The sequence below is a fragment of the Tursiops truncatus genome, chromosome 1 (assembly GCF_011762595.2).
Source record: "Tursiops truncatus isolate mTurTru1 chromosome 1, mTurTru1.mat.Y, whole genome shotgun sequence".
NCBI lineage: Eukaryota > Metazoa > Chordata > Mammalia > Artiodactyla > Delphinidae > Tursiops > Tursiops truncatus.
This window is the reverse complement of record NC_047034.1, coordinates 102,983,010-103,009,037: the sequence shown is the minus strand read 5'-3', so window position 1 is coordinate 103,009,037 and position 26,028 is coordinate 102,983,010. Positions and strand designations below refer to the sequence as shown.

Genomic DNA, 26,028 nt, shown 5'->3' with positions numbered 1-26,028 from the left:
AAAAATAAATAATAAATAAATTGATTTTTAAAAATATGTTAAATGTAATGGGTGCATTCCTATTAAATGAATTAATAAATGAACGCTTGAAATTTTTCTCACCTTTAATCCTAGTATGGTAAGTATCAACAGATATAATCTATATAAGCGAAAGCTAAGAGTATAAAGGAGCACTGAAACCAAAAAGTTTGAGAACCACTGCTGTACACCACACTACCTGTCATTTGGGTTAGAGAGCAGCAGTGAGACAGGGCTATCCATGGGATACAGCTGTAGGTATCCATCAGTTAAGGAGTGCGGCTGTTCCTGCACGTTGAGGTGATTAACTGCTTAAGTTAGCAACTCCTAATGTACATTCTGTTCTGGTCTTAGTATATGACATAGCTTTTAGTGGTAGGCAGCAAAATGAGAAAAATAAAAATGTTTGTCATAAAGCTGAATATATATATTTAATACAAAGAACTGTCTTTTAATCTCTGTCCATGTCTTTTTTACATATTTGACGTAAGATTGGTCTTTATGAAATGGTGGGAGAACAGGTGTTAATTGCAAGTTTCTTCTTGTTTTAATGTCCCTATTTGTCCCCAGCTGGCAATCTTGTGTCATTTCTCCAAATTGTTTTTGTAAGACATATTGCTCCAGGCCAGGAACTAGAGTCTAAAGTCTTGGAAGTCAGTGAAGGAAGGGAGAAAAGGTGAGTACATTCTAGGTCCAGGTATGAGAGCCTAGTCAATGTCCAAGAGGGCAGCAAATGTTGTTCTGGTAGGCAAGAAGAAAGTAGGGTAGGAAAGGAGCAAATAAGTCACCAAGATAGTTGGTATCTTTGGTCCCATGGCAGTGGTTCTCAGCCCTGTTACACGCTAAGATTATCTGGAACACTTAAGAAAACACCAGTAACCAGGCCCCATCCTCAAAGATTGTGATTTAATTAGCCTGCAGTGGGACCTAAGCATGGTATCTTTTTAAAAAATCTCATCAGATGATCCTAAAGTGCAGCTAGACTTGAGAACCACTGTCCTAGGGCCACTGTTTGATCAGATAGCCTCTGCTTTTATATTCATGATGTGTATTCATGGGGCCAGCAAAGGCTGACAGAGTCCCACTGGTGCGAGGATAAGGTCCAGCCCTCCTAGGAAGATTGTTGTTTTCCTAAACTATATAGTCATATCAATATAGTTGTTTAATAAGACTTTACAACAAAAGTAAGTAAATACTTCTTTGCAGATATGACTCTGTCCTGTCAGACTGGGCCAGCCACTACTTAACTTTTGAGAATTAGCACAAAGAAATTTTTACTCACAAGAACAGCCGAAATCCTCTTTTACCTCTCCAGTCACTTCTGATTTCTAAAGATTTCAGGGGAAAACCTCCATTTTTAGGTACACACAGGAGTGATTGAGTATAAAATCTAACTGGCAAAAAGATTTCCCCTCATTTTCTTTTCTGTAGGAGACTTTAAGTTCTTCCTTGTCCTCTGAGCTCTGGAAGTCAAATAATCCTGTTGTTATGGCAGACATCAATGTGTGCAGTGTAACAAGTAGCTTGTTTCCTTTTTGAAAAGTATTGGATTGAAAGAAACAGCATTTAAAAATATACATTTAACTTAAATAGCAAAATAGTAAGTTGTTAGTGTTGTATTTTAAAATATAGAAAATTAGCTATGCTAAAACTTACAAGTAGAATAACCTTTATAACCTTTATAATATGTAAAAAAAAATACATATTTTTTTAATTTTAGGAAAGCCGAACTAGAAGCAGTTGTCAGAAAGAAGATTGAGTTTGAGAGAAAAGCTCTACGTATTGTTGAACAGCTTTTAGAAGAGAATATTACAGAAGAATTCCTAAGGGAGTGTGTATGTGTTGATAAATTATTACTTTTGTTGTATAAGATCTTTAAATATGTGTAATGTGAAACTTCTTTACAGTATTGAAATCTTTGAATCTATTGTCAGCTACATGCTATAGAAATTATGCATTTAAAAATAATCAACCATTATGCATTCCTTGTTTTATAGTGACTTTAAAATGCACTAAAGAGAGTGCATTATGCATATTAATGCATATTATGCATTGATATATTAATATATTAATTAATATATTATATAATATTATATATATTAAATTATATATTAATATTATATATATTAATATATAATATATTATATATTATATATTATATAATATATATTATATATAATATATAATATAATATATAATATATATTATAATATATAATAATATATATAATATATATAATATATATAATTATATATATAATATATATAATATATTTTTATATATTTATTTATATATTTTTATATAAAATATATAAAATATATATATCTATATAATTATATTATATAGATATAAATATATATATAATATATATAAATATATATTATATATAATATATATAATATATATTTTATATATTTATATTTATATATTTATATATTTATATATATATTAAATTAAAAAATATATATTAAAATATAATATATTTTAATATATAATTATATATAATATAATATATATATTATAATATATATTATAATATATAATAATATATTATATATAATATAATTATATATTAATATTTTATTAATATTAATTATATATTATATATTAATTAATATATAATATATAATTATTATATATAATAAATTAATATATTATGCATGTTTTACCCCTTCGTGCTAGTTCTTTTAACCAGTCTGCTAATCTCAACCGATTTTCATTGCTTTGCACTGCTGATCCCCATGTCACTTTTCATATTCTGTATGTTATCCTATTTTAGTAATGGAAGATCGTTATTTTTGTTAATGTAATTTCATTAATTTTGATATTTTAAAAACCTGAAATATAGACCATTTATAGTTTAACACATAAGAGAATTATCATCTGCATTAAAAAACTTTTTTTGTTTTCTTTAATGGCTTATTGCATTAAAAACTTGAATGGAAATGTCTGTTATATCCTCATAATCCTTAAGAGAAAAAAGAAATGGAAAATTAAAGCTCAGAAATTTTATTGCAGAAATAATTCTTAGTGTGGCTTAGAGATTTTCCTAAACAAGAGGAATATAAATATGACAATATTTAAATTCATATAGGTAACTGCATCAGAATCTCCATACTTGATGACTTTAAAGACAAAGACAGACCAGAAATGGTTTGTCTCAAGAACTGAGATTATTTGAACATGAAAACGTCAAAGGAAAATATCTGGCATTAGCTTATAACTATCACCTCACTGTTCTTTTCAGAAGATAGAAGATTTTGCACAAAAATTTGTTCAGGAGTCACAATGACACCTTTAGTATACTTTGTTTTTGAGATTGTGCTTTAAGAAATAGGTAAAATTATATCCTATTATTTTATTTGGTTTATTTTTGAGTAATACTTTTTTATTATTATTTAATTGTTTTTGGCTGTGTTGGGTCTTTGTTGCTGCACACGGGCTTTCTCTAGTTGCAGCGAATGGGGGGCTGCTCTTCGTTATGGTGCGCTGGCTTCTCTTGTTGTGGAGCACGGGCTCTAGGCGCACGGGCTTCAGTAGTTGTGGCTCGTGGGCTTAGTTGCTCCGTGGCACGTGGAATCTTCCTGGGCCAGGGCTCGAACTGGTGTCCCCTGCATTGGCAGGCAGATTCTTAACCACTGTGCCACCAGGGAAGTCCCAAGTAATACTTTTTTAAAATAAAATATACTATCAATATTTTCCTTTGATATAGCAGTCACTGTAGCATCACTTCTTCCTCCTTTCATGAATTGTATAATCTACAGGGATGCACAGTCTACCATGGCAGAAATTTTTTGGGCTTTGTGGGTTTTTTTTTTTAAATAATAGCTAACATTTTCTGAGTACTCAGTATGTGTCAAGAAGCGCTTTTTGAGTACTTTTCCTTTATTTTCTCTTCTGATTCTAACATCAAACCTATGAGATAGGTACTGTTATGATCCCTGTGTTTTCAGATGAGATCGGTAAAGCTTAAAGAGCTGATAAATAAACTTTTCCAATAATCTGGCGGGGGAAATGCCCCTCTCATTTCTTTATAGGGGAAGTTCATCACACCTGCTCATTATAGTGATGTCGTGGATGAGCGTTCTATTATCAAACTCTGTGGCTATCCCTTATGTCGGAAGAAGCTAGGAATTGTAAGTAACTACTTTTTTTTAACATGTAGACTTTTTATTTTTATATTTAGCAAAATACTGTGTAGAAAGAACAATAAATGAAACAGGTCATGAACTAATGATGTGGGTTAGCCAAAGATATGATATGTACATGACTTACTCTTGTTAACTGTAAAGTTCATGTTTGTTATTTGAATTCTTTTGTAAGCTATATGTTCTTTTCTTTAGGTACCAAAACAGAAATATAAAATTTCTACCAAAACCAATAAAGTCTATGATATTACTGAAAGAAAGGTAAGTTTAAAGGCTATTTTCAATGTGGCAGTTAATTTTTAATATTATACTAAATGGAATTCTAAAAATATCTGTTTAAAATCTTGCCTTTTAGAAAATAGCCATGTTAAAAGTTTTTCATTTATAAATATTTCATTCAAGATGTTTAAAAAAAACCTCTTTGCTTACACTTTACTTAATATGTGAACTTTTAAAAATTAAAAATGCATATTGGCACAAATTCAGGCGAGTGAATCATAGGACAGAGTAGAGAGCCAGAAACAGACTCACTGCTTATGTGGACACTGGACATATGACATCAGGAGTATTTTAGATCAGTGGAGAAAGGATGGATTTTTTTTTAATAAATTGTACTGGCATGATTAGTTATCCATATGGAAATAATGAAAACTGACACCTATTTCAGTGTACATACAAAGATCAATTTTAGGTAGGTTAAGGACCTAAATGTAAAAGAGATACCTTTTCAAAGACAGTATGAGAGAATATCTTTATAAACTTGGACTAGAGAGAATTTCTTAAATAAGATAGAAAACTATAGACCATAGAGGAAAAATTGATACATTTTTTTACATTAAAATAGAAAACATATGCTCATTAGAAGTTTCTTTAAAAAGAGAGTGAAAAGATAAGCTACAAATCAGAAGGAGTTATATTTCTCACATGTAACTGACCATAGATTCCTAACCAGAGTACGTCATCTATAAGAAAAAGGCAAAGACTTAATTAAAAAAATTTTACGGAAGGAACTTGAATGGCTAATGAATATATGAAAAGATGCTCAGCCTTATCGGTAATCAGGAAAATAGCAAATGAAAACACATTGAGTTACATTTTTACAGTCCCCAAATTAGCAAAATTATAAAAACCTGACAGCATTAGTAACTCTGTATACTGCAAGTCAAATAAAAATTGGTACAACCTTTTTGAGCAACTGTTTGGCAAAGTCAAATTTGCGCATTCTTTGTGACCATTCTTTCTATTCTTTGGTATAAATCCTTTCCCATGTGCACAAGTATATATGTGTATAAATGTTCCTAGTAGGATAAACAAAATATGGTACATACATAGAATGGAATAATTATTTGACCTTAAAAAGGAAGGAAATTCTGACACAAGCTACAACTGACTGTACTTTGAAGACGTTATCCTAAGTGAGATAAGCCAGCACAAAAAGAAAAGTATTATATGGTTCTACTTATATGAGGTAATTAGAGTAGTCAAATTTATAGAGACAGAAAGTAGAATGGTTTTTGTCAGAGGAGGTGGAAATGGGGACTTATGGTTTAATGGGTGTGGAGTTTCAGTTTTGCAAGATGAAAAGAGTTCTGGAGCTAGATGTTGGTGATGGTTGCAAAACAGTAAGAAGGTACTTAATGCCACTGAACTATATACTTAAAAATGCTTAAGATGGTAAATTTTGTGTATTATACCACAATTTTTTAATTTAAAAAATTGTTATTAAAAGAAGGTTCATAGTAACATTGTAATGATAACAAAAAATTACAAACAACTCAACTGTCCGTAAATAGTAACTAAAAGGCAGTATACTTAGGCAATGGAATATAATACACAGTGTAAATGAATAAGCTATAGCTACACAAATGAGTCTAAAAAACATAATGTGGAACAGAAGAATACAAGAATACATGACAATATGATTCCATTTAGACAGAGTTTAAAAATAGGCAAAACCGAATGATATATTTTATAGGATATGTATGTAAGTAGCAACACTAAAAGAAAGCAAAAGAATGAATAACACAAAATTTATAATAGTGGTTACCTCTGGAGAGTGTGGAGAGTGATACCATTGGGGAGGGATACATAGAAGCCTTCAGAGGTACTAAATCTTACTTCTTACCTTGGGTGGTAGATTCATGGGTTTTCGTTTTTTTCTGTGAACTACATATTTATGTTTTATATTCTCTTCTGTACATAAGTTGTATTTCACAATAAGAAAAAAATAATTTGCTAGTTTTAAAATGTTCTTTTCAGTGTTTTTGCAGCAATTTTTGTTATAAAGCATCGAAATTTTTTGAAGCACAAATTCCTAAAACTCCAGTGTGGGTTCGAGAAGAAGAAAGGTAATTTAAATCATTATGTATACATTTGTTCATAAATTCTAATAATTTCTTTCTATTTTTTGAAATATGCAAAAAGTAGGTATAGTTTTCTTTGGAATGCATTTACTGTACACATTTTAATTGTGGGGAAATGGTTATATTTCAAGCAGAGCTTTTGAGGATTTTACACTTAAAATCAGAAAATTAATACATACAAATGTTATGTGTTTGCTGTTTTAGCTTTAAGCACAAAATCTGAACTTTGCTTCCTATTGTGATAGTTATTTCTATTAATTCTGTTAATATAATCCTGGGATAAGAATTATAAATTTTTTCAGAAGGTACTGGATTTTGGGATCCAACTGAACTCACTTTGTTGTTAAGAAACTATATACTAATGTTAAAAAGTTCAGGTTACTAATTTATTTAATCTGTATTAAAAATCGGTACAATATAAATTTAAAGAAAGCCAATTTAAAGAGTCATTTTTAGCAAAAAAGGTTATAGACATTCCTGGGATTTTGCCTTGTGAGAAATGTTTAAACATTTATAACATTTTATTAGTTGCTGAATTTGAAAGAGAATTTATTACTGAGGGGAAAATTACATAATATTAAAAAAGTAACAAAAATTATTCTTATGTAACTGAACTGTATTGTCTAGAAATTCCAAACAAAGGCTTAAATTAATGAGATAAAGTCTCAAGTAATTCATGTTTGATAGAGAATATTGTAACAACACAAGGCAGGGTTATTTGGGGTAAAATAGGATCTATGCTAAATAAACTTAAAGTCTTATTTGATACACAAGTAACGTGACACTACTGTATGTTCAACTAGCATTAATTTTACTGATGGCAGTACCTTTGCAGACACCTTTGCCTGCTGCTCCAATTTTGTGTGGTTCAGAATATGTAAAATATACTACAGTATGGCCTTTGTTAATTGAATTCAACGTAATGGAGACTAAATTGCTCATCATTTCTCTAGCAGCCTATCCAACTTTCTTGTTTGGAGGATAAAAGATTGTAGCATTGTCCAAAGTGACTGGGAAGCTAAGAGCACCTTTCTAACTATCACTTTTTCTCTTTCCTTAACATTTCTTTAACCAGCGCTGCCCATTATCTCCTCAGTCCTAATGACAGTGACATATTCCATTTCCCAGTGTTAAGACTGGTGTTTCCTTGAGTTGTTCTTAACTGTGCTTCCAGAGATCTCTACTTCTTGAAGTTAGCTCTCTCATTTAGCCCATACTCATATCTGCTTCAAAACCATTTATCAAAGCACCTTTGCTGTCATCTCTGTTTTCTTCAGATATAGTTATTGATACTTCCTTCAGCTAATTTAAAACAGTTCTTCCCTCTAACCTTTTCTCAAAATCTTACCATGCTCTCTTAAGAATGCCCACTTTTTCCCAAAGCATGAAGCTCTGTCATTTTATATTTGTAGTTCTTGAATTTCTACCATATCTATATGCCCTTTCTTACCTCACTTAAAAAAGAAAGACGAAAATAACCTTGGTTTCCCTAAACTAATCAATTTAATTTACATTTAAAATGTATAGCATGCTCTTACTACCCAGCAGGCTACACATGTGTAAAAACCAACCTGTGAGTTTAAATTTAAATCTCATTGGGATGACAAAACAAATACACATGAGTGAAACAAGTTTGTACTTATTCTAATGGGAACCTGTAATGTAAGTTAGTGAGGATAAAGCATTGCATAATGAAAAACTGTAAGCAGAAGTGAGAAAATAAACTCATAGGAATAGGCTGGTATTGGAAGTAGATAGTGAGAACATTAGCTCACTTGAAATAAGGGATATGTTTGGGCAAAAAATAGAAAATAATGATACGTATCAAGGAGCCAAGCTAAGTTTGGTATATCTTCAAGTCCTGGGGAGATATCAAGTGTTTTTGAATAGAATTTAGTTTGGCATTGGTGTATAAGATGAATTAAAGAGAGGATCATAATGAAAGAACTGAAAGGGTCCTTAGAGAAAATTTAATCCAACCTTATTATCAAACAAGCTCAGAAAGACTAAGTGTATTTCTTAAGCTAGTGATAGATTCTGAACAAGGCTAGGATTCTTTCATCATATTCCTCTTGATTGGAAGTAACCAGTGAGTAATCTATAAATATACAATTGTCACATTGTACATAGTGTAACTATAGCCCTTATTTATGTATAATACTTGTCTGTATATAATAACCATCTCAGTATTTTTCATATCTGGATGCGTCAGTGTTACCTTAATTTCTAAATTCTTAGGGGCAAGGATTATGTCAGTTTATCTAATCCACTAGAGGTCACTGTGTTTTCACAGAGAATGTTTGATATTTTTATGTGTGCTAATGATCAGAATTCTGGAATTCAGTATTCGTTTAAAAAGCTTGTCTAGCTATTGTACATATAAGCTCTACAGAAATGTGGTATTTTAAAGAAAGTCTGTTCACATATAGTATGGGGTATAACATTCGTAACCTATCTTCTTTTAAAGGGGAAAAATGGCTTTTTTTTAGATGGCAGCATTAAGTATTTAATGCAGAGATATTTTTATTAGCTTAGAGTGAGTTGTAATAAATAATAAGCTATATCACCATCATAATATTAAGTTATAATTTTATTAATATTACTATTTTTATTATAATTTAAAAATAAGAATAAATTTTAAAATTCACTCATAGAATTAGTTATTTTATTGTAATGACTTGCAAAATCTTTCTTTAATTGAAATATAGTTGACATATAGTATTATATTAATTTCAGGTATACTACATGGTGATTTGACATTTTCATATGTTATGGAATGATCACCACAATAAGTCTGTTAACCATCTGTGTCCATACAAAGTTATTACAATATTATTGAACATATTCCTCATGCTATACTTTACATCTCTATGGCTTCTTTATTTTATAACTGGAGGTTTGTACCTCTTAATCTACCCTTCACCTATTTCATCGACATTTGTTTGTTCTCTGTATCCATGAATGATTTCCAAAATTTTTGACCACTGTAATAAATGCATTTTACATTATCCACCACATACATAGAACTGAAGCAAAAGTTTTAGGAAACAGTTTTTATCCTCACTACATGAAAAGGCTCTGATATTTTCTACTCTGTTGCTTTTTTGAAATGCTGGTAGCAACCCCCTTAATTGGTTGGTCCTGATCTGTAGTGTTTGTTTGTTTGTGTAAATTTATTTTATTTATTTTATGTTTGGCTGCATTTGGTCTTCTTTGCTGCAAGTGGGCTTTCTCTAGTTGTGGCGAGTGGGGGATGCTCTTCATTGCAGTGTGCAGGCTTCTTACTGTGGAGCACGAGCTCTAGGCGCACCAGCTTCAGTGGTTGTGGCACGCAGGCTCAGTAGTTGTGGCTCGCAGGCTCTAGAGTGCAGGCTCAGTAGTTGTGGCGCTTGGGCTTAGCTGCTCCGCGGCATGTGGGATATTCCCAGACCAGGGATAGAACCCACGTCCCCTGCATTGGCAGGCGGATTCTTAACCACTGTGCCACCAGGGAAGCCCCCGATCTGTAGTTTTAAGAGCACTGTTTTGTTGGATCTAGCTTAGATTTTTAGTTGTTTTAGTGTAAGAAAGTCTGTTACCAGCACTGAATCTTATTTTCCTCATTTGTAAGTAGAAAGTTGCATTTAACCTTAGTTCCCTTTAGTTCTAATGTTTTACAATTCTAAGTCAGTCAGTGCTGCTATAGTGAAAGTTTTCTAGATAAGGAAATGTCTCATTGATAAAAATGATGAAAATTAAAATGATCAGTATAAGCCTAGGGAAATTTATACTACCTTGTAGAGAAGTCTGTCTCATTTAAGGGTACAGAATACAGTATTAGAATACAAATTACTGACTAAATAAATTTGAACTCTTCAGTCTGTAAAAGATAAAGTCTGATAAAGGATTGAATTAAAGTTTTTAAATTATGAAGAAAAACCAAGAATTTTTTTTTTTTTTTTTTTTTTTTCGGCACGCGGGCCTCTCACTGTTGTGGCCTCTCCCTCTGCGGAGCACAGGCTCCGGACGCGCAGGCTCAGCGGCCATGGCTCACGGGCCCAGCCGCTCCGCGGCATGTGGGATCTTCCCAGACTGGGGCACGAACCCGTGTGCCCTGCATCAGCAGGCGGACTCTCAACCACTACGCCACCAGGGAAGCCCAACCAAGAATATTTTATATTTTATAGTATGTCCAGAACAACTTGAAGTTTACATCTTTAGGGACACCATGGTCTTACATACCATTTGGAAATAGAATATTCAATTTGACAATTTGACTCAATTTGTTTTTTCTTACATTATTGTGAAAGCTAATATAAATTTATTCACCAGATTCTAAATACTAAAAACTATAGTAAAATTTACTATAAGATACTATTTTGTACCATAATAAACTCACTGCCTCATTGGTAAAAACCTATAAATCAATTTAAGAAAAAGTTAGACAAATTCATGAATTCTAGCTCCATACTTCTGTTGAGGCTTTGGAGTCAAAAAGGGTCTTCATTTTCGTTATTAAGGTAAAAATATCTGGAGTATATCTTTAGTGTCATGAATAACAGCAATGCTTTACACAAAATGTCTCCTGATGCTCTGTCAGAGACAAAACATTGACCATGACGCAGTATGATGCTTCTCATGTTGTGAGTTAGAAATTTTTCACCCACTTGGTGGCCAGAAACAGACCACATACAGTTTTGTTCCTCTGAGACGGTATGCTTGTTTAGGTAGTCATATAGTTACATTTATAAATCCTGTTTGGTTGACTGTAGGCTCTGACGTTGTTGAAGGAGGGAAATTTCTTGAATTGTAACATTAAAAAATCAGGAGTTAAAGCTGAGAAGGAAGGGCAAATGTTTAGATTCAAATTTTGATTTAAAAGATGAAATTGGGGTGAATGGTTAATGCTGACAGAGCTAAAAGCGCCATCATGTGGCCCAGAGTAGGGGATTTTCACACATGCTTCTTAGCAATAAACAGTATAATCTTAGAGGTGCGGAAGCCAAAAACCTCTGCAGAACAACTTCTATAACCTCTTCCTGAATAGTGTTGCTTGGTAGACAGAATAAAAACTTTCTGAAACAGGTTTTAACATGTTTCATATTGTATTTGAAAAATTCCCACCACAGGGGGGAATTGTAGCCTGCTGCTTCTGTTGGTTTATATATAATACACATATTCTAAGTGATACACACACACCAAGGTCTTCTGGTGTGCTATTTCTAGTTTTAGATGTACTTTGCTAAAGTTACAGTTAATCATCTAATTTGTACTTTAGTGAAAATAATGTGAAAATGCTTATAAAGAAGAGCTTGAAGATATTCTTTAACTAAGATAGTTATTTTTTAAATTGAGCTTATCTGAATTAAATGTCTCAGGACAACGTAAACTTTGAAAGGAATGGAAGATACTTAACATTGATGAGAAATGGTAGTTTTAACAAAGAAAAAGCTTTTGAATTTCATCTAAAAAAGGATAGAAAAGAAAGAGCAATGTAACTTGGTGCCTTGTTTCTAAAACAGCTCATAGCAAAAACAAACTGAATTTTATATTGAACCTTTTGTCCAGTACCTCATTAAATTCAGTTTTGGTTTATCTTAGTGTCAGGTACCATTTTCCCTTTTACAGATTGGGAATCAGAGTATTAAAGTCACTCATAAAGCATCTAGAAACAATGTTCAGCATAGTTTTCTTTATGTGAAGTCAGAGAACTGAAACAAAGGAGAGGAAAATAGTAAAGTATATTGAATTCTTTTGGGAGGGGATAAGTAAAGATGGTATCCTCGCAACTTTTGGGGTTCCTTTTTCTGGCTTTAATTAGAGGCATCATGTTAGAAAGAGAGAACTTAGACTTTGAAAGACCTAAATTCAAATCCTAGATTTACTACTCGATATGTGTAGTGATCTTAGGAACTCAGTTAACCCCTCAGAGCTTCAGTTTCCTCATCTATAAAAATAAAGTTGTTAGTTACGTGAAGATTAAATGAAATAATAACGATGTAGCAGAAAGTATGGGAAGATGAAAAAGTCCTGGAGATGGTGATAGTTGCACATCAGTGTGAATGTACTTGATACCACTGAACTGTAGCTAAAAATGGTTTAAATGGTCAATTTTATGTAATGTATATTTTACCACAATTTAAAAAAAAAATTCACTTACCATATAATAAGCAATCAATATATGCTAATTTTCCCCTTCATTAGAGGTTTAATTTTCTTTTAATTCTTAGTGTTTTTCTCAAAAAATATCAAGTTGTATTGCTGGAGATTTCTCATAAAACTACTTAAATTGTATTCATGATTTAGAATAATGTTTACATTTTTATTACCCCTTGATTCAGCCATGCTTGGACCTCATTCTTATTTGGAACCATTCTGCCAACAAGATCTTGAAATAAGAGCTTCCCGTCTCTGACCACAACCTCTATCTCATCTGCATCTGTCACTCCTGAATGTGCTTTGTGACCTCGTTTTGACCTCCTGTCTCTACCTCAGCTCTATTCTTCTAGGTTGGCAGACCCTCATTAAATTTGTTTTCTTGAGTTCCACTGTCAGCAGTTGTAATATCATCCTCTCAAACGATCCCAGATTCTTTCTCCCTTAACTTCTATTATGTCCACCTTCTAGGCTTCAGTCATCCTTCTTTTCTGTTGCTGAAGATTATTGGGTAAAGTTCTCAAATAAGATCATTAGCACTTTCGATATGCTGTCTCATTTAATTCAGTCCTCACAACATCCCTGAGGAAGTACCGTTACCCATTTTATGGGTGGTGAAACTGAGGCTTAGAGAGGTTTAGTGACTCTCTCAAGAACACTTAGCTTATATATCTAGATTTGGGATTTAAATGCAGATTTGTCTGGCACCAAAGCCTGCACTCTTTGCATTCCTGTGGCCCTGTTCCAGTTCATTCTGTCTAGTCTCAACAGTGTCCTCACATGTTTATTCTTTGTTTCTTAATGACTGATACATTCAGACCTTTTCTCCTCTCCTTAAACTTTGAACCCCACCCCCAACTCCTAGTAGATATAACCTACTACTTAACTGAAATGATTGAGGGCATCCACCAGAAGCTCCTTCAACATTATTTTCTTCATATGCTTTCTCATTTCTCTGCCTCCTCGTTGCTAATGTAGTACCTCTGTGTTACCGTTTCTGTTCTCCTCTCACCAAGGCCTTGCTGTATGGTTTATTCCTATTTTCTTACTCTTTCAAACTCTCCTTTCATTCTAATTCTTTTTCCTGTACTTTAAAAAGGAAAAAAAAAATCCTGAAAAATATCCTTTAGATTTAGCAGTCCTGTGGTAATTGGTGATCTTAGCAAGAGCCATTTCAGTAGAGTAATGCATACAGATTCCAGGAGGCAGAGGGTTGAGGACTGAATAGGAGATACGGAATTGGAAATGATGAGTGCAGACTGCTTTAAAGAAGTCTGACGATGAAAGGGGGAGGGATTGTATGGCTCAAGGACAGGGTTGTTTTGTGTGTTTGTTTGTTTAAGAGATGGGCTAAGTTTAAGCATGGTAGTTTACTGAAAGGAAAGAGAAAAAAGGGAGAGAGGTTTGTGGAGTAAAACCTCAGAGTAAAATCCATAGGATTAGCCTCCAATGTCTTTATATACAAATTATATTGATCTTTATAGGCCCAGCTGAATCTGAAGCTTTTCTTCATTGGCTCAGCCAGAAGTTTTTCTTTCTTCTCTAATTTTCTGGAGCAGCTCATCTCTCTCTCATGAATTATATGATGCAGGAGTGTAGTTCTTATGAGCGATGCTGGCTGGCAGTGATTCCTGGCTTTACCACTTACTAGCTGTGTGACTTTCGGCACATTAGTCAGTCTTTCAGTACTCGGTCTTTTTATCTGTAACGTGGGATGGTGGTAGTAGCTATATCATTCTTATGAGGATTATTATTTATAAATATCTTGGAACACGTGCTTTCCTCCTACTAAATTGTAATGTCCTTAAAAATAGGAACCTATTCTTTGTATTACTTAACATACCCAACATAATCCATACATATAATACTTCAGAATTTTATTTTTGAAGGAATTTGTTGAATGATGGAATATGCCATGCATTTGCAGGTTAGCCATTTAGTTAGTATAAGAATCCAGTTGAGAATCACTTTGTCTACACATATTTTTTTTTCCTTACAGTGATACTCAGATCCTGGTGTAAGACCAAATACCAGACAGCTGCATGGTACTGAACCTTGATAATTTTAGCCAGGAAGACTTGGGCGGGGAAGTGGGATAGGAAGAGTGAGAGAACTACAAATGGAAGTGGGAGGAAGTAGTCAACAGGCAATAAAACACTCTGTTGTAAACGTTAGCATATTATTTAGTATGCTAAAAAAGCTCTTAATGGGAGTTATAAATACCCCCTGGAGTAGTCAAGGCTAGTCACCATCCAAGCAGTGTCATTTGTTTTCTTTGAGTAACACCAAACCAAAGTAGCTTCTGTGACTAGAGTTTTCGTGAGTGGGAAGAAGGAGGGGTAAACAGGATAATTTGGATGATTGGAAAAGGACACACCTCGATTGGCTGAAGGACTAAGGAAGAAGAAAAAATAGATCAAATTTTTACTGTCAAGGAACTTACTGCCTATTGCCTTATCTTGTCTTTTTCTTCTAATTTTTTTATTATTGGTCTTGGGGGAATTCCTGAACTGCAGGGAAATCTCTAGAGCAGGGATGTACACCTCCTGATGTGTGGTACTTAGATGTTTAATGGGAAAGAATGCCTTGATCAGTTAGCAGTGCCTCCCATAGCTAAGGAGAGGATTGGCAACAAATCATTCCCTGCAGTGCCTAGTATGCTTGCGACTAAACAAAAGATGAATGGATTATCTAGGCAGTAGTTATATGATTGATGCTGTGATGTTTAATTATATAGAAAAATACTTGCAACTGATATTTTTGATTGGTAGCCTTTAAATGTCATAACTCAAATGGCTTCTGGTTCCATCTATCCATTTAGCTTGACTTTTTTAAATTAATTTTTATTGGAGTATAGTTGCTGTACAATATTGTGTTCTTTCTGCTGCACAGCAAAGTGAATCAGCTATATATATACATATATCCCCTCTCTTTTGGATTTCCTTCCCATTTAGGTCACCACAGAGCACTGAGTAGAGTTCCCTGTACATAGGTTCTCATTAGTTATCTGTTTTATACATAGTAGTGTATGTATATCAATCCCAGTCTCCCAAATCATCCCACCCCTTCTCCCCGCTTGGTGTCCATATGTTTGTTCTCTACGTCTATGTCTCTATTTCTGCTTTGCAAATAAGATCATCTATACCATTTTTTTCTAGATTCCACATATATGCATTAATATACGATATTTATTCTCTTTCTGACTTACTCTGTATGACGGTCTCTCGGTCCATCCACATCTCTGCAAATGACACAATTTCGTTCCTTTTTATGGCTGAGTAGTATTCCATGGTATATATATACCACATCTTCTTTATCCATTCCTCTGTTGATGGACATTTAGGTTGCTTCCATGTCCTGGCTGTTGTAAGTAGTGCTGCATTGAACATTGGGATGCATGTATCTTTTTGAATTATGGTTTTCTCTGGTATATGCCCAGTAGTGGGATTTCTGGGTCATATGGTAGTTCTATTTTTAGTTTTTTAAGGAACCTTCATACTGTTCTCCATAGTGGCTGTATCAATTTACATTCCCACCAACAGTACAGGAGGGTTCCCTTTTCTCCACACCCTCTCCAGCATTTAATGTTTGTAACTTGACTTTTTTTAATCAAAGATTTTTGCAATATGACCTTCATTACAGCCCTATTTTGCCCTTTAAATGGGATTTATGTTCAGTGCCTTAGCTTCTCTTTAGTGCACACCTATGTTCTTGTATTTTTTTCTATTAATTGACTTTGTTTTTTACTTTTATTATTATTTTTTTTTTTTTTTTTTTTTGATTTACACGGGCCTCTCACTGTTGTGGCCTCTCCCGTTGTGGAGCATAGGCTCCAGACGCGCAGGCTCAGCGGCCATGGCTCACGGGCCCAGCCGCTCCGCGGCATGTGGGATCCTCCCAGACCAGGGCACGAACCCGTGTCCCCTGCGTCGGCAGGCGGACTCTCAACCACTGCGCCACCAGGGAAGCTCGTATTATTTTTTTTAATTAATTTATTTGGTTGCACTGGGTCTTAGTTGTGGCAGACGGGCTCCTTAGTTGCGGCTCACAGGCTCTTTAATTGCAGCTCATAGACTCCTTAGTTGTGGCTCGCCAGTGCCTTAGTTGCGGCATGGGAACTCTCAGTTGTGGCATGCATGTGGAATCTAGTTCCCTGACCAGGGATCAAACCCGGGCCCTCTGCATTGGGAGCTCAGAGTCTTATCCACTGCACCACCAGGGAAGTCCCAGTCGACTTTGTTTTTTGAGCAATTTTAGGTTCACAGCAAAATGGAGAGGAAGGTTCAGAGATTTCCCATAAACTCCCTGCCCACACATATGCATAACCTCCCCCATTATCAGCATCCCCCATCAAAATGGTACATTTCTTACAATTGATGAGCCTGCATTGACACATCATTACCACCCACATCCATGGTTTACATTAGGGTTCACTCTTAGTGTACAGTTTGGGGTTTGGACAAATGTATAATGACTTGAATCTACCATTACAGTGTCATACAGAGTAGTTTTATAGCTCTAAAAATCCTCTATGCTCCACCTATTCGTCTCCTACCCGCAAACCTCTGTAACCCCTTATCTTTTTCTGTCTCCATAGTTTAACCTTTTACAGAATGTCATATAGTTGGAGTCCTATAGTATGTAGGCTTTTCAAACTGGATTCTGTCACTTAGTAAAAAGCATTTAAGTTTCTCCCTGTCTTTTCATAGCTTGGTATCTCATTGCTTTTTAGCACTGAATAATATTTCATTGTCTGAATGTGCCTAGTATTTATCCCTTTACCTATTGAAGAACATCTTGGTTACTTCCAAGTTTTGGCAAATATGAATAGAGCTGCTGTAAACATAGCATACAGGTTTTTGTATAGACATGTTTTCAATTCCTTTGGGTAAGTACCAAGGCATATGATTTCTGGATTGTATGGTTAGAATATGTTTAGTTTTGTAAGACGTCTCTAAGATGTCTTCCAAAGTGATTGTACCATTTTGCATTCCCACCAGTAGTGAATGAGAGTTTCTATTGCTTTACATCCTCACCAACATTTGATGGTGTCAGTGCTCTGGATTTTGGCTGTTCTAATAGGTGTGTAGTAATATCTCATTATTATTTTAATATGCATTTCTCTGATGATATATGAGGTGGAGCATCTTTTCATATGCTTGTTTGCCAGCTATATATCTTCTTTGGTGAGGTCTTTTGTGCATGTCTTTGTCTGTTCAGGCTGCTATAACAAAATAGCATGGATTGGGTAGCTTAAAAACGAGGAATTTCTTCTCATAGTTATAGAGGTTTTAAATCTGAAGTCTTAAATCTGTCAGGGTGCCAGTATGGTTGGGTGAACACCTCTTCTGGGTTGAAGACTTCTGGTTATGTCCTCACATGGTAGAATGGGAAGGGATCTCTCTGGCCTCTCTTATAAAGACGCTAATCCCGTTCAGGAAAGATTTGCCCTCATGACCTAATCACCTCCCAAAGGCCCCATCTCCTAATAGTATCACATTGGGTTAGGATTTTCTTTTTTTTTTTTTTTTATGGCTGCGTTGGGTCTTCGTTGCTGCGCATGGCTTTCTCTAGTTGTGGTGAGTGGGAGCTGCTCTTCATTGCAGTGTGCAGGCTTCTCGTTGCAGTGGCTTCTTTTGTTGCAGAGCACGGGCTCTAGGCCTCCAGGCTTCAGTAGTTGTGGCACACAAGCTCAGTAGTTGTGGCTCACCGGCTCTAGATCGCAGTCTCAGTAGTTATGGCACACGGGCTTAGTTGCTCCACGGCATGTGGGATCTTCCTGGACCAGGGCTGGAGCCTGTGTCCCCTGCATTGTCAGGTGGATCCTTAACCACTGCACCACCAGGGAAGCCCTGGATTAGGATTTAACATATGAATTTGGGGGTGAAGGGACACAAACATTCAGAACCTTTGATCTTGTCAGTGTTCTGGATTTTGGTTATTCTAATAGATGTATAGTGGTATCTTGTTGTATTAATTTGCATTTCCCTGATGACTTTTGTAGAGCAGGGGTCCCCAACCCCCGGACCACAGACCAATACTGGTCCGTGGCCTGTTAGGAACTGGGCCACACAGCAGGAGGTGAGCAGTGGCTGGGCGAGCCAGCAAGCGAAGCTTCGTCTGTATTTACAGCCACTCCCCATCCCTCACATTACCTCTTGAGCTCTGCCTCCCGTCAGATCAGCAGCGGCATTAGATTCCCATAGGAGCTTGAACCCTCCTGTGAACTACACATGCAAGGGATCTAGGTTGCACGCTCCTTATGAGAATCTAATGCCTGATGATCTGAGGTGGAGCTGAGGTGGTGAAGCTAGTGCTGGGGAGCAGCTGCAAATACGGATTATCATTAGCAGAGAGGTTTGACTGCACAAAGACCGTAATAAATCAGTTGCTTGCAGACTCTCATCAAAACCCTATCGGTTTAAAAAAAAAAAAAAAAAAAACCGTATCAGTGAGTGGCAAGTGAAGACAAGCTCAGGGCTCCCAGTGATTCTGCATTATGGTGAGTTGTATAATTATTTCACTATATATTACAGTGTAATAATAATAGAAATAAAATGCACAATAAATGTAATGCATTTGAATCATCCCAAAACCATCCCCCCATCCTGGTCCGTGGAAAAATTAACTTCCACGAAACCGGTCCCTGGTGCCAAAAAGGTTGGGGACTGCTGTTGTAGAGCATCTTTTCATATGCTTATTTACCATCTGTTTATCTTCTTTGGTGAGGTATCTGTTAAGGTCTTGGGCCCACTTTTTAATTGAGTTGCTTGTTTTCTTACTGTTGAGTTTTAAGTGTGCTTTGATATTTTGGATAACAGTCCTTTATCAGATATGTGTTTTGCAAATGTTTTCTCCTAGTCTGCGTCTTATCTTTTTATTCTGTTGACAGTATTTTTCACAGAACAGAAACTTTTAATTTTAATGAAGTCTGACTTATCAATTCTTTTTTCATGGATCATGCCTTTGGTGTGTATCTAAAAAGTCATCAAGGTTTTCTCCTGTATTATCTTCTTGGAGTTTTGTTGTTGATGTTTTAAAATATTTATTTATTTATTTATTGGCCACACCAAGCAGTATGCAGGGTATTAGTTCCCCAACCAGGGATCAAACCTGGGCCCCCTGCAGTGCTGCAGTGGAAGCATGGAGTCCTAACCACTGGACCACCATGGAAGTCCCTCTTCCAGGAGTTTTATAGTTTTGCATTTTACTTTTTAAGTCTGTGATCCATTTTGAATTTTTGTGAAGAGTGTAAGGTCTGTGTCTAGATTAATTTTTTTGCATGTGGAACATCACTTGTTGAAAAGACTATATTTTCTCCATTGTGTTGCCTTTGTTCTTTTGTCAGAGATCGTGACTATTCCTGTGGGTCTATTCTGGTCTCTCTATTTTGTTCCAATGATCTTTTTTGTCTCTTCTTTCACCAGCGCCACACTGCACTGTCTTGATTACTGTAGCTTTATAGTAAGTCTTAAAGTCAGGTAGTGTCAATTCTCCAACTTTGTCCTTCTCCTTCAATATTACGTTAACTATTTTGGGTCTTTGCCTCTCCATAAAAACTTTAGAATGAATTTGTCAATATCCATAAAATAATTTGCTGGGATTTTGATTGGGATTTCATTGAATCACAGATCAATTTGAGAAGAACTAACTTCTTGACAATATTGAATCTTTCTATCAGTGCACATAGAATATTGATCCATTTATTTAGTTCTTTGAATATTTACTTTTATTTAACATGTTTTGTAGTCTTTAGAAGCCACTTTTTCTGAGTACTTCAGAAGCACTTTACAGAGTTTTCCTGTCCTCTTGGATTCATTTGCTATTATATTTGTTCCTCTTTGTATTTGGCTTTTTAAGAGCCTTTTCCTCCCCCTTTTTAATGCCCAGCCATATGTGATTTCTGGTATTGCATAGCAAAATTGTCCCTAGAGTTAAATCACCTGACCTACATACCTCACATCCATGCTACAATACAACTGCTTTCTCAAAATTAGGGCAAAAAGTCTTATTGACCATATAAAGGAAATAACAGGAGAATTATAATATTGAATAAATAATCTCTGACCTCAACAAGCTTGTAGTCTAGTTAAGAAACTAGACTTAAACATACGAAAAGTAAGATATTTAGATAAAATTTCTGTGTTAGGTCATAGAAGAGCACATGATTAATGTGTATTAACTCTACAGACAATGATGACTCTGGAATTTAGAGAAGGGAGAGATTTACTTTAGCAGGTTAGTCAAGGAAAACTTAATTGGGCTAGTGGAAGTTGAACTTAGTCCTGAAGTATAAGTAAATTTTGGATTAGAAAGATTAATTCATATTTCTTGTCGATGAGTTTTATAATATGTTGTGGTTTAAGAAAAACATTAAAAAATCTTTATATGAACTATTTCCTTTTAAATTATATTTTCTATCCAAAGTGGTTATAATAAACACTTGAAAGTGTTTGACATATCAATTGCTTTCAGTTTTTTACTTCTGTGTTTTTGTCACAGATGTCCTGATTTTCAGCTGCTACAGGAAGGACAAAGGTATGGTTGAATCAGTATCACTTACCTTCTATGTATTCTTGTTAATAGAAGCATTAAGAGTAAACCAGGTGATATGAACTCTTGGACTTCCTGTGCTAATGCATTATGTAAGTGCCCATTCTAGCCCACAAAAAGAAATATTTGCCTTGTACAGCTTTTTTTTCTTTTGTGATGGTAAGATGATGTGTTTGATCTGTATGATTTACTGTACAGCTGTTCCTACCAAGGAAGTCTAATTAAACCTGTTGAAATATGACACAAACACAGCTTCCATCTGAGATATTGTGCTTCATTGTCAACTAGATTGTGCCAATTACATTTGTTGAAAGGTTTTTATAGAACATCAAAACATTAATGTATCAGTTAATTATTTGAAAGAGTGTCTAAAGCATTAATAGAAATTCCAAGTTGTGATTTTTTTTCTAAACTTTGCTCATGGTATTGCTTGCCCAACCATGATCATCTCTCAAAACATATCCTTTTATCTTCCAGAATAAATTTTCCTAGTTATTAGTCACTACCTTAGTGAGATGGAATTGAGCACAAGTGAGAGATATTTATTATTCGCTATAAATCTTTAACTTACAGCTTCAAAATAGTATAGAAAAATATAATTACCATACAATTCCAAGAGAAAGTATACATGAAAATTGAGTTGTTCTAAGTTTTTTGAAATTGTACTTACTTCAGATACAAGAGACAGTCTGTGGCTATGTAGGCTAGACTCTAACTAAAAAATGGTATAAAATACTGAATGAACTTATCTTTTTTCTCCATTCCCATCTACAACCTTATTTTCAACTGTTTTTCTTCTTCTTTTACACTTCCCCCAAGCATGCTTTTTTGTTTATTGCTGAATTATTTTATTTCATTTTATTTTTAAAAATTGTAATAGGCTTTAGGGGGATAGGTTTACAGAAAATACAAAAAATAGGTTTACAGAAAAATTGTGTGAGAAGTAGAGAGTTCCCATATACCCTTTCACCACCCTCCAGGTGCTTCTTGACCTAGAATCCTTGCCATCCTGATCTTTTAAAGTTGTTATATGTGCATTTGCTTAAGGGTAATTGCTCTCCTATCCTTATTTATCTCAAGTTTGTATAGACAAAGCTCTCTTTGTCTCTGCTCTTTCATATTTTTTAATCTTTTATAAACCTAATCTGAAAATTAAAGGAACATAGGCAAAGGGAAAACTGTTGTCTTATTATTATCATTGTGATTTAACTCTGGGATTTTCAAGTATAAGTATCTTTCATTGATAAATGTTGATTTGCCAACTTTATTTTCTGCTATGACTTTCTTGAATTTTTCATTCAGTGGAATTTTCTGCATAACTATCAACCAGAATTGGAAAATGCTTAAACGTCTCTTTTTATTTTTGTTTCAAAATCTAAACAGTTCCTCTCATTTTTTTTTGAGAAACCAATAATGAAGTTTTCAAAAGAATCCTTTTTTAAAAAAAGATATATAAAGCAGTTACAGAAATGGAGAAAGCAAAAATCAAAATAATTCAGTAGGATGGAATTATCAAATGTTGGTTTGTGGGGTTTTTGTTTTTGTGTGTATGTTGTTTGGTTTTTGTTTTCTTTTCTTTTTTGCTATACTCTTACAACACTTTTAAAATAATCGGCGAGAAAATACAAGGGAAGAAGATGGAAAGAGACTTATATCAAATAAATAAGATGTAGAGAAATTATAGAATTATAACTTTCTTCTGAAATGTGTATGTGTGTGTGTATATAGGCCTAGGTAAATATAAGCCTATAAATAAGGCCTTGCCCAGGGAATAAAAGTTTCTACCTTGAAAGTTACAAAGTATAAATACTGTGGGACATGTTGCTTTTCTGTTACAGTTGTTTTGTTTCTTTCCCTCAACAGTGGTCATTCTGGAGAAGAAATACAGTTATGCAGTAAGGCCATTAAAACATCAGATGTTGACAGTCCTGGCCATTTTGAGAAGCATGATGAATCTAGTTCTTCTGGCACTCATAATGATAGTAGCAGTGATAATGAGCAGGACTTTGTTTCCTCCATTCTACAAGGAAACAGACCAAGTGCAACGGGTATAAGGCCACAGCTGCACAAAAAAAGCATAATGAAAAAGAAAGTTGGTCAAAAGGGTGACTCCAAACATGAAAGCAAAGAACAGACAGTAATAGATGTCACTGAGCAGTTAGGCAATTGCAGATTAGACAGTGAGGAGAAAGCTGCTGCTTGTGAACTTCCTTTACAGAATGTATGTACTCAGATTTCTTCAGATAGGTCTCTGCAGGAAAAATTAGAAGCTTCAAAAATTTCTGAAAATAAATACAGTAGTTCAAAAATAACTCTTGTAGGCATAAGTAAGAAAAGTGCTGAGCATTTTAAGAGGAAATTTGCCAAATCGAACCAAGTTTCTAGGTCAGCTTCTAGTTCAGTGCAGGTGTGCCCTGAAGTTGCAAAGGCAAACTTACTTAAAGCCCTGAAGGAGACTTTGATTGAGTGGAAGACAGAAGAAACTTTGAGGTTTTTGTATGGCCAGAATTACGCTTCTGTATGTCTGAAACCCTCTTCAGCCCCTCTGGTTAAGGAAGAAGAACTTGATGAAGATGATGTGAACTGTGACCCAGACAGTCATTCCCCTGCCTTGCAGGAATCTCAGAACAGCTTGGATGAGTCTTTACCGTTTAGAGCCTCAGATACAGCCATTAAACCACTGCCAAGTTATGAGAACTTGAAAAAAGAAACTGAAACATTAAATCTAAGGATCAGGGAGTTTTATAGAGGACGATATGTTTTGAATGAAGAAACCACCAAATCACAAGACTCGGAAGAGGTATGTCTTAATGATAATGATTTTTCCATACTGCTAACATGTGGAACACTCACCATAGTAAATCTTGGAACAGGAAGAAAAGTACTGAAGGAATAATTTTTTTTAATTTTCAGAATTTTCTTTAGTCTTTCAGTCCTTTGGTTTAAAATTTCATCTCCAGTATTGACATTATTATTTTCCAAATAAGTTAAAGTTTGCCCCAGGAAATTTTCATCAATATTTAACATTTTTCTCTAATGTAGAAATAGCCTACAATTGTGGGACAAAGTTTTCTTTAAAACCTAATTCTTAAAAAAAAAAAACCTAATTCTTCATATAATATCTAGACTCTCTGAAAAGGCTTGTTTTTTCTTCGTTGGTATGTATGCTTTCAGATTTCTACAGAGGGTGTGTATCTTTGTGTTTTATTTCCAATGGGACTATATGCAGTGAAATAGACTTACTAATTGAATAGTAAAATATTTGGATAATATTTGGCAAGCATGCTCACTTAAAATACTATGAATGAAAATTATTTAGTAAAGGAGACTTATTGGGGAAATAGTGGACATAGGAGAAAATGGAAAGAGCACATTCAGGTAACGTAGATTTGATTATCTGCTCTGTCATTTACTAGCTGTATGAAAACTTAGTCTCTTGAGTCTGATTGCTTATCTGTAAATGGGATTATAAATGGCTTCCCTTACTCAATTTTTATGAGTTTTAAAGATAATGCATATAAAGCATTTATCCCAGTGCCTGACATATAATTGGTGCTCAGTTATATGTAAATAGTTATATGTAGAAACTGATGTTATGCTGCTGAGATTTCATGAGGTTCTTTCAGTATTTCCATTACCCATTTTTGGTTGATGTGTAGTTTGGGAAAGGAAGTCATTTGGCATGAAGAGGAATAGGTGATAACCTTGTTTTTTTACCATAGGAGTTTGTTTTCTGAGTAAATATGGCTCTAAATTTAAGAACACATTTGGAGATTTAAAAAGAGTGTGAAAGTGGAAATACAGTAAAACTTTAGAAATTTCTTATATTTCTACAGAATGTTACCTAGCCCAACACTATATTTGAAATCACTTCAACTGGATTATTAGACAGCATCCATAACTTTATATGAAGCCTGGAGAAACATTGTTCTCTGTCATTAAGCTGCATAACTTTACTATAGCACTTGTTTTATTGTTTTTATGCTAATAAGCCTTAAGAAGGAAAAAGTAATCCCTGAAATTTGACTGCTTCTCTGTTGCTAAAACTTTTTAATTGCAGAAACTAACACAAAATTGTAAAGCAATTATACTCCAATAAAGATGTTAAAAAAAAAATTTTAATATATATTAGAAAAAAAACTTTTTCATTGAAGTGTAACACAAGTAGTAAGTGTACAGCTCATTGCATTATCACAAGTGAACACACCAATGTAATCACTACGCAGGCCAAGAAATTTGAGTAAACCAGAAGCCCCACTATGTCTCCTCCAAATCATTACCTCTTTCCCAAATTAATGACTATAATAGCATAGATTAATTTTCCCAATTTTGAACTGAATGTAAATGGATTCACTCAGTATATGTTCTTTGGTATCCAATTTATTTTGTGCAGCATTATGTTCATGAGTCATTTGCGTTGCAGATAGTTGTAGTTCATTCTTTCATTGCTGCATAGTATTCCATTATATAAATATACCACAATTTATTAATGTTAATAAGCATTTAGGCTGTTTCCAGTTTGGGGCTATTATGAACTATGCTGTTATGAACTTTTCTTGTGTATGTCTCTCTTTTAATGTGTATGCATTTCTGATGGGTATGTACCTAGGACTAGAATTTCTGGGTCAGAGTGTATGCATATATTCAACTCTACTAGATAATGCCAAACAGTTTTCCAAAATGGTTCAGCCATTTTATATTCTACTATCACTGTATGAGAGTTTACATGACTCCATATTCTCACCAATACTTGATATTGTAACTTTTCACTATTCCGATGGTACTGATTTTAGGTTATAATACATTTCTCT

At 34.4% G+C, this 26,028-nt stretch overlaps 1 protein-coding gene across 10 annotated transcripts in view; it reads left to right on the top strand.

The window, feature by feature from the left end:
- The window catches only part of RPAP2 (RNA polymerase II associated protein 2), an 84,597-nt gene that overhangs the window by 6,105 nt on the left and 52,464 nt on the right, over positions 1 to 26,028 (top strand). For 9 of the 10 annotated variants that reach the window (XR_012334610.1, XR_012334611.1, XR_002173148.3 and 6 more), the window contains exons 3-8: positions 1,739 to 1,853; positions 4,056 to 4,154; positions 4,362 to 4,427; positions 6,426 to 6,514; positions 21,167 to 21,202; positions 23,081 to 24,017. Coding sequence is in view for 5 of the 10 variants with exons in the window: in XM_073811117.1 (XP_073667218.1) it covers positions 1,739 to 1,853; positions 4,056 to 4,154; positions 4,362 to 4,427; positions 6,426 to 6,514; positions 21,167 to 21,202; positions 23,081 to 24,017 (1,342 nt within the window). In the remaining 5 variants the exon portion in view is untranslated. Of the gene's footprint in view, positions 1 to 588; positions 695 to 1,738; positions 1,854 to 4,055; positions 4,155 to 4,361; positions 4,428 to 6,425; positions 6,515 to 21,166; positions 21,203 to 23,080; positions 24,018 to 26,028 lie in introns of all 10 variants that reach the window. The other variant, XM_073811097.1, reaches the window with a different exon arrangement.